Source organism: Anas acuta, chromosome 3, assembly GCF_963932015.1.
Source record: "Anas acuta chromosome 3, bAnaAcu1.1, whole genome shotgun sequence".
Taxonomy (NCBI): domain Eukaryota; kingdom Metazoa; phylum Chordata; class Aves; order Anseriformes; family Anatidae; genus Anas; species Anas acuta.
This window is the reverse complement of record NC_088981.1, coordinates 117868617-117877782: the sequence shown is the minus strand read 5'-3', so window position 1 is coordinate 117877782 and position 9166 is coordinate 117868617. Positions and strand designations below refer to the sequence as shown.

At 52.1% G+C, this 9166-nt stretch overlaps 1 protein-coding gene across 2 annotated transcripts; it reads left to right on the top strand.

The window, feature by feature from the left end:
- Positions 1 to 3129: 3129 nt before the first annotated feature.
- Positions 3130 to 8951, top strand: LOC137855011 (uncharacterized). Of its 2 annotated transcripts, none has more exons than XR_011095487.1 (2): positions 3130 to 5045; positions 7798 to 8951. XR_011095487.1 is itself a non-coding variant. In XM_068679082.1 (2 exons), the coding sequence occupies exons 1-2, from the start codon at positions 6575 to 6577 to the stop codon at positions 8015 to 8017; spliced, it is 906 nt and encodes a 301-aa protein (XP_068535183.1). In that variant the 5' UTR covers positions 5954 to 6574; the 3' UTR covers positions 8018 to 8951. The 2 variants fall into 2 exon arrangements, 1 of the variants encoding a protein (XP_068535183.1); XM_068679082.1 differs by lacking the exon at positions 3130 to 5045 and adding an exon at positions 5954 to 7260.
- The last annotated feature ends 215 nt before the right edge of the window (positions 8952 to 9166 follow it).

Here is a 9166-nt window from a genome sequence, read left to right as displayed (position 1 = left end):
GAGCCATTTGTTACATTTACCTCTGTTCCCTTAACCAAACCCCTTTCTTCCCAAATTATTTCCAAATGTATTTACCACCCCATATGTATATCAAGAATCTGTATATATAGTTCCCTGTTTCCCTTGTAGCAACTTAAATGCTTGATTTAATGCATATAATTCACAAGTTTGAGCTGGCCGATTAATAGGCAGTCTTCCCACTTCCTCAGCTTTCCCGTCTATTCCTTTAACAATGGCATAACCATTGCATAGCCTTCCTTGTATCATCCTAGAAGATCCGTCTGTGAACAATATTTCCCCTTCATCCAAGGGTACATCTTGTAAATCTAATCTGATCTTTGTTTGCTCATTTCTTAGACCTAAGCAGTTATGTTCCACATCCTTTGGATCTTCAATTCCCTTTGACATGAAGGAGGCAGGATTCAAAACAGATTCAGGAGTTACAGTTAAATCATCCTTTTCAGTCAGGACAGCTTCATATTTCAGTATTTTAGAGTCTATCAGCCACCTTCCTGCTTTCTGAGTAAGGATGGTCTTCACTTGGTGAGGGGTAACAACACTGCATTGCCCCCCAGTGGTTAATTCTTTCCTGCTCTCTTCCACCAGTAAGGCAGTTGTTGCCACTGCCTGAATACACTCGCCAGTCCCGGTATACAGCATCTAATAATTTAGACAGATATGCTACAGGTTTTCTTGTCTCGTCCCATTCTTGGGTTAAGACCCCCAAAGCAGCACCGTCACTTGCAGTTATGAAAGGATGAAATGATTTCTTTAGGGCAGGAAGAGCTAAGACTGGTGCTGCAGTTGTTTTAACTGTTCCTCTATTTCTTTTTCTTCTTCAGTCCAGTTCAATACACTGAGGTTTTCCTCTAATAATTTGAGATATCACTTCTTTGTTGTCTGCGCATATGCCTCTATCCAAAATCTGCTATATCCATTTAAACCTAAAACTTTTCTTAATTCTTTCTTTGTTCTAGGTAGAGGAAGTTGCACAATTCCCTGAATCCTTTCAGGGTTTATTCTCCGTCTGCCGTCTATCTGACTTCTTTTTCTACATATTTTAATTTAACCTTAGATACTTTTAGCCCATGTTCTCTTAAAAAACTCAAGAGTTCATTTGTGGCTTCTTTTACCTTTGATTTTTCTACCCCTAGATATCAACAAATCATCTACATATTGTAACAATGTCACCCCTTCTGGGATCTGAAATGTTTCTAAAATCTTTTCCAATATTTGGCCAAACAAACTGGGGGATTCAGTGAATCCTTGAGGCAAAACAGTGCAACAAACAACAAAATATTGTTGTTCACGGCCTGTTTCTGGGTCTTCCCATTCAAATGCAAAAATATCCTGACTTTCAGGATCCAATGGGCAAGCCCAAAAGGCATCCTTGAAATATGTAACAGTGAACCATTCGTGCTCATAAGGAATTTGACCCATCAGGGTATAAGGGTTAGGAACCACAGGGTGGAGTTTTCATACTATCTCATCAACCTTTCTGAGGTCTTGCACCAATCAGTACAAGTCGTCTGGCTTTTGTACTGGTAAAACTGGAGTGTTATAAGGTGACATACAAGGCTCCAAAAGACCATCCCTAATTAAAGTTTGCAGTACAAGATTCAGGCCCATTTTTCCTCCAAAAGGCATAGGCTACCGCCATTGTTTCACTATTCCACTCCCTTCTTGAACAGTTGTTTTAAAGGAGCTATATTAAGTTCCCCACAATTTTCTTCCCTTACCCTCTTCTAGTTAGATTCCGGGGCAGAAGCTGATGGGTTCAGCCCAGCAATGATCAGACAACAGCTATATATACATATGTATATAAAGCAAGTGAGCTGTTTGGGGATGTCAAATACACTCACACACACACACGAGCGATAGAACGACAAAGAAATTATTAATGAGTTAGCTTGTTAACATACCAACAATGCCTGTTTCAAATCAGACCAACACAACAGTTTTTAGTCCTAACACATGCCACCGCATGGTCTGAGAGTGGAACACGCTGGTACTCACCTACACACGGTACATGGTTTCGATACAGCATGGTGTCAAAATAGAGATGCCATGAAACTGCGTATAAAGGATAGCAAGCATGGGCTACAACATGCAGTACAGGCAGATGCAGTGAGAATTAACAAAGTGTAGAGTGACCATTTTTGTAACCAAGGCCACCCCCAACGCCAGGACAAGCTGTTCCACAACAGACCAACCTTACACATGCCACCGCGTGGTCCACTGTTGGAAGAGATCGATATTCCACAATCCGTACTACACGCTGTTGAAACAGAGAGTCTATTACTGATATCAGCCGGGGCAATAGACATGGAACACAGAATGCAATTCATAGGAGAATTACACAGTAGTTTTGTAGCCATGCCACCCCATCCACACACACACACACACGCCCCATACAGTCTCCAAATTGGTTCCTGCAATCATTCATCTTCAGTTCTTTGCTTAATTCTTGTCATTCCTTCACTGGTACCAGCTGGGAATGATCGTACAACACATACCCCCAGAGTCCTCGCAACTGTGACCATGGACAAGTAACAAAAATCAATCGCAGTTCTATTTTGTAGCGTAGCATGCCTTATTAAATTTAGGTCAAGCAGCAAGCCAGATAGCGCTTAACTCCTTCCCCAAGGGCTCCCTAATTGCTCTGAGGCTCCCGCGTGTGCCTGCCTTTAAACATCTCCTTCCCAAGGCGCCGCTTGCACAGGGAGCCGTAAGCTCAGCATCCTCCTGGCCTTCAATACTTCCAGGTGAGCAGCTGTGAGGTGGAGCTGCTTCCTTCTTTTTCTCCAGTTCTGCAGGGAAATTGAGGGGCTGAAACCTCAGCCCAGCTCAGAGCATCCCTTGCCTGTCTGAAAGCCCCCTCTTGGGTGAAAACCACCCAGCTGCCGGGGCTGCAGGCGGTGGTGGCATCGCCGTTCCCAGCCACACACGAAGCCCTCTGTGCTCAGGGACCACTGCAGTCCTGTTCAAGGTGTGAACTGGGTGCGAGGGGTGCAGGTAGCAGGCTCCTTGCCTCATCCTGCAGCAGGAGCCCTCCCAGCTTTGCTCAGCCGCCTGCCACCAGCATCCCTCTGCGTCCTTTGTCCCAACAGAGAGGGACGGGATGGCTCCTGGAGCCGGGTGCCTTCCTCCTGGATGCGTGTAACAGAGGGGTGGGAAAGCAGAGCCGCATCTTGGCGGCGTTTTGCTCTTCAGGTTCACTTTAAAGCAAACGAAACCAAAAGCTCTGTCTTTTACTTTTTGTTTTTGCTCCAAATATCTGAGATATTCATGTGCGCCTTCCTGCTGAGCCTGCTGGGATGGCCGGGTGCATCTTGTGCATCTCGTCCCGAGTCGTGGCTGCGGGGACGCAGAGGGAAGTGACGGCAGGGCAGAGGGCTTGCAGCTTCCCAGGGAGGCCCAAACTCTGCCGTGAGAAGCTTTCCCTTCTGCTGTGGGGTAGGAGAAACCCAAGGGAGGGTCAGCCCATCTCGGGTCTTCTTTGTGGCACTGAAAGCCTGATGCTTTGTTCATTGAGTGTCGAATCGTAGCTGCGAGGAGCTCCATCCAAAAAGTCACTGCCTGGTTCTCGTAGTTGTGAACCTCCTCTAGCCCTCATTCCTCCTCTCTGCAAACAGAGCCGGAGGGTTATGTGTTTTTTTGGGGGGGGAAAAAAAATGTTTTGTCTCTTTCAGGTCACATCTTGAAACTCGGCACCAGGAGCGGGCTCGCAGAGCTGCCTGCTCGGGACCGATCCCCCTCTGGGCCCTGCAGCCCTCCCCTCCAGATCCCTGGCGGGCTGTAGATGAGCGTAAAAGCTTTGTTCGGCTGTCACAAGGCTGTTCTGTCAGGTTCCTGTTCGTGCATTTCTATTTCTGCCTTGTTTCCCTCCCCTATCCCTGCTCTGATCCTGCGATTCCTGCTCTGGAGGAGCAAGGAGACTCGGCTTTGGGGTTCGGGGAGCTGGACGAGGCTTCTGCTCGCCGTGGCAGCTCCTCTCACAGCAGAGGGACTTCAGGCCTGCTCGTGGACATCAGCAACGTGTGAAAACGGGTGAGAAGAGGGAAATGGGGCAGGCAGCGAGGCTGGGGGGCACCTCGAGCACCTCCTCCCCAGTGTCCCGCTGCCCCGTGCGTCCTCCCTGCCGCCGGCCACCCCTCGCACCCTTCCCTGCACGCTCCTCGCTGCCCCCGCGCTCCCTCCTGGTGCCAGCAGAGAAGTGACCTCGGGGAAAACAAACAGGTCGGTGGCACTGAACGCCCTTAAAGCATGGCAGCAGAGCACGGGCATAGTGCAGGGGGGGTTTGTTTGCCCTGGCACGGCTCGGCTGCGGGTCCTGGGGCCTGCCGGGCTCGCTGCCTCCTCTCAGCCCCCGTGGGGCAAGCTGCCCCCCTCGTACCGAAGGGGGATTGTAGGAAACGGCCTCCTGGATGTTCTGGGGCCGCTGTGCCGAGCGCCCGCTGCCTTGCTCCTGCCTCGGGGCTCCCCCAGCCCCCTCCGGGTGTTTGAGGCCGGGGCGCCTGCACAGCAGGGTGCTGTCTGCTGCTGCCTCCCGCTAATGGGATTACTGAAAAGCCACGGTGTTTTTCTGCCCGGGAAAGCTATTAGTGGAATCTGGGCTGTAAATCTGCGTTTTCTTCCTCGCGCACGTAATTGGATCCTGCGGAAACGTCCTGGTTTGGTGCTGAAGGTTGGGTGTAAGCTCTGCGAGCCGCTCGTGTCTCTAAACCCCGTAACGATGGCAGGCAGCTCAGTGCCGTGGTGGCACCAAGTTGTCCCTTGCAGGCCGTGCTGGTCCTGAGTACTCCTCAGAACCCCCCAGGTGGCTTCTTCGTGCGAGGAGGGAGGCTGAAGGCTGCCTTGGGTGCCCTCGGTGCACGCAGCGTGACCCCACTGATGGGCTCTGGCTTAGCACCAGAGCTCCTAGCACCGGCCTCCCTGCTACCTTTATCGGTGCCGTGTTAGGTACGGGGTGTGCACGTGGTGCCCCTTCCCCAGAACCATGCTCATCAGCTGTGCCAAGAGCCTGCACGAGCTCACACGTCCAGGTAAAGAGTTTCCGAGTGTAAATTACGCTGAGATCCATCAAATTGCCTGTTAATAGCTTTTTTTTGTGCATGGGAGCAGCTGCCTTTGGAAACGCCACCCAGCAGGGGCTGGAGAGGGGGGGCGGCGGAGCTGGACAGAGGGTCCCTCATCCTGGTAGGGTTTTTTTAAGGAGATTGTTTTAAGGAGATTGTGGCCCTCTGCTTGGAAGAAGCCTCCCTGGGGGTGAATCTTTGAGCTGAGGGGACGTGTCCCATCCGTGTGGCTGGAGGGACGTGGCTGGGAGTTGCAGGGTGGCTCTGTGGGGGCTACGGGGTGCAGGGAGGCTGCTGCTGCACTGTGCTGGCCATGGGATCGCTGAGATGGGGAAATGGGGAGAGGGGAAAGAGCTGGGACCTTCCCCAGGGCACAGCCCCAGCAGACAAACTGCAGGGGGCTTCCCCTGCCTCGCTCCTGGTGTGGCGTTTGTTCCCTCGTTCGAGGCCGTGACGGGGATAATGAGATTTAATGGGCCTGCAGCCCTCCTCCTCCCCTATCTGGTGGTTACTCCAAAGCCTATTATCTCGTAAGGCGTCCGGCGTTCTGTCCTCCGCCGCTGAATTAAGCTGGGATGGAAATTCCTCGGGGCTGAGGCCTCGTCTCACACGGCCTCCAGCTCGGGGTTGTGGGGTAAGGATATCAGGGTATCCTCAGCCACCTCTGAGGATCAAAAAGCTTTGGGGTGAGGGGTAAGATCTCCTGCTTCCCCCTTCCCTCTGCAGGAATCTTGGCTTTGTGGTGGAGAGGAGCCTTCTGCCGGGAGCCCCACGTCTCCTTCCAGAGCTGGGGTCTGTGTCCCTCTTCTCCTCGCTGCTGAATAAATCATCCTCTGCTGCTTGACCTGCAGCAGGGCATGTGGGATTCGGGGATGCTCGTGGATGTGGGGTCGTGTCTGTGGCATTTTGGGGTGTCTGCAGGTCCTGCAGGATGAGGGAGGGGGCTGAAGGTCTTGCTCATAAACAAATTATGCCTTTTTGGAAGGGGAAGGTCACTTCCAAGCAACAGGAGGTGAGTGGCACAGAGCTGCGATCCCAGTGGGTTATTCTGAACCACACCAGCACCCTGTTGGTGACCTGTCTCCTGTTTTAGGGGGGCCCAGGAGGTCCCTGGTCCTGCTCCTCTGGGAGAGCCGCGTGGCTCTGAGAGCTGGGGCAGGACTTGGCAGGGGGCAGGCAGGCAGGCAGGGTGCATCAAGCTGTCCACGGTGCAGCTGCAATTCCTCTGGCTGTCCAAGAATGCTCCCTGTGCTGCCCGTGGAGGTCTCCTCTGCCTGTCCCGTGAAGGGAACCTTCCAAAAATCTCCGTGGTGAGCCCAGGAGCTGTTTGTGGGCTGGTGGCTGGCATTGCTGGAGCTGGCAGGCGCTTTTGAGAGTCATCACACAGCACTTGCAGGGCAAGCAGGTGATCAGGCCCAGTCAGCATGGGTTTAAGAAAGGCAGGTCCTGCTTGACAAACCTGATCTCCTTCTATGACAAAGTGACGCGCTGGGTGGATGAGGGAAAGGCTGTGGACGTGGTCTACCTTGACTTCAGCAAGGCTTTTGACACTGTTTCCCACAGCATTCTCCTCAAGAAACTGGCTGCTCTTGGCTTGGACTGGCGCACTCTTCATTAAGTTCGCAGATGACACCAAGTTAGGTGCATGTGTCGATCTGCTCGAGGGTAGGAAGGCTCTGCAGGAGGATCTGGATAGGCTGCACCGATGGGCTGAGGTCAACTGCATGAAGTTCAACAAGGCCAAGTGCCGGGTCCTGCACCTGGGGCGCAATAACCCCAAGCAGAGCTACAGGCTGGGAGATGAGTGGTTGGAGAGCTGCCAGGCAGAGAAGGACCTGGGAGTGATGGTGGACAGTCGGCTGAATATGAGCCAGCAGTGTGCTCAGGTGGCCAAGAAGGCCAACGGCATCCTGGCTTGTATCAGAAACAGTGTGACCAGCAGGGCTAGGGAGGTGATCGTCCCCCTGTACTCGGCTCTAGTGAGGCCGCACCTCGAGTACTGTGTTCAGTTTTGGGCCCCTCGCTACAAGAAGGACATCGAGGTGCTTGAGCGGGTGCAGAGAAGGGCGACGAAGCTGGTGAGGGGCCTGGAGAACAAGTCCTACAAGGAGCGTCTGAGGGAGCTGGGCTTGTTCAGCCTGGAGAAGAGGAGGCTCAGGGGTGACCTTATCGCTCTCTATAGGTACCTTAAAGGAGGCTGTAGTGAGGTGGGGGTTGGCCTGTTCTCCCACGTGCCTGGTGACAGGACGAAGGGGAATGGGCTAAACTTGCGCCAGGGGAGTTTTAGGTTGGATGTTAGGAAGAACTTCTTTACTGAAAGGATTGTTAGACACTGGAACAGGCTGCCCAGGGAAGTGGTGGAGTCCCCATCCCTGGAAGTCTTTAAAAGACGTTTAGATGTAGAGCTTAGGGATATGGTTTAGTGGGGACTGTTAGTGTTAGGTCAGAGGTTGGACTCGATGATCTTGAGGTCTCTTCCAACCTAGAAATTCTGTGATTCTGTGACAGGGCGTACTGCTCAACAATAAAATCTAGGGGAGCTAGCCTGGGTGGGGGGCTGCCACTGCTAAAGCAAGGGTTAGGCTTCAGTCAGTGGTTGGTGACCAATTGCACTGTGTATCACTTGCTTTGGGTATTTGTTGGTTTATTATTAATCACCATCATCATCATTATCCATTCCTTTTCTGTCCTATTAAACTGTCTTCTTCTCAACACGCAGGTTGAGAAGATTGGCTCAGCAATCACATCTGCTAGCTCCCTCAGCACCCTCCGGTGGATCCCATCTAGCCCCATGGACTTGTGGTGTTGCCTGGATCAGTCCAAGGCAAACAGTGGGGCTGCGTTTCCACCCCTGGGGCAGTCGATTCCAGGTGGACTGGACGCCCCTGCAAGGGAAAGCAAACTGGGGCCTGCATGCCATTAGTCCACTGTCTTCATAATTCTGGAGTTAGCCGGACACTAAACACTGTTGGTCCCATCCCATCAATCCAGTTCATCACTGCCAGCATGCTGGCACACGACGGTGGTGCTCTGTATAAACTTCCACCATGTGGAACAAATTTCATCTGGATCCTTGGGTGCCTGGTCATCATCCACATCACCATAAACTGTCTCGAGCACAGCTCATTCCCTCAGGTACTGGAGACCTTTCTCCACGGTGGTCGACTTGCCTGGCTGATGTACAGTACCTTCCTTGAGGGGATGGATACCTTTCCTTCACGCCTGACGTGGGCCATCTCCAGATGCTAAGGACTTGTGCCCTTTCCCAATCACTTTGCAAGGACCCTTTTCCTAGAGAGGGATTGCAGCTGCTTGGCTTCCTTGCCTTCTGATTCCCAGCTACCAGCCCCAGTATCCCAGCATCAGAGCAGCCAGGTGAAAATGTGCTCACGTAGGTGACAGCTGAAATCCTTTTGCTACCTCGCACCCCTCTCAGGGATAGGGTTCATGTGGCTTCTGACTCTGCTACGATTTCTGTCTCTTCTCCCTCCCATTTCTGTGATGGCTCTGCTTTAGAGCTGCCTGCTTCTTCCACTTCCCCTTCTGTTGCGGGATTTTTTGAAACGGCAAAGATCCCATGGCTTGCTGTAGCTGAGCAAACCAAGCTACCAGGGCAACTATGAGAAGTTCCCATGACAGTGTTCCCACATCGCCCAATTGAGGAATTCAGAAAAATATTGTTACCAGTAGCTGGCTTCAAGGACAAGGTCTATGTGACTGCTAATCACAAGTTTTCTTGCAGGTGGGGTTGTTTTCTTGTAGTTGTTTGTCTGAGTGCTTTTGAGCAATAATCTTGTGTGAAACACTGTCCGCCCCTGTTAAGTTCACTCTAAAAGTTAGGCTATTCGGGCAATAAAATGGAGCGTGATCTGACTCTCCTGGTGTCTGTCATGCATTCAACCGTGCTTCCTGCAACACCCTTTCCTTCCGTGGAGGAGTGCTTGGGGATGTGGCTGCTCCAGCACAGCCAGCAACTGCCAAGTTTCACTTTCTGGCACTGCCTGAAAGGTAATAGCCTGACTTCCAGGAAAGGAAAAAATACCTCCCTGCTGTGTAACCAATAAACTGTGGCTAGTGCAGGGGCTTGG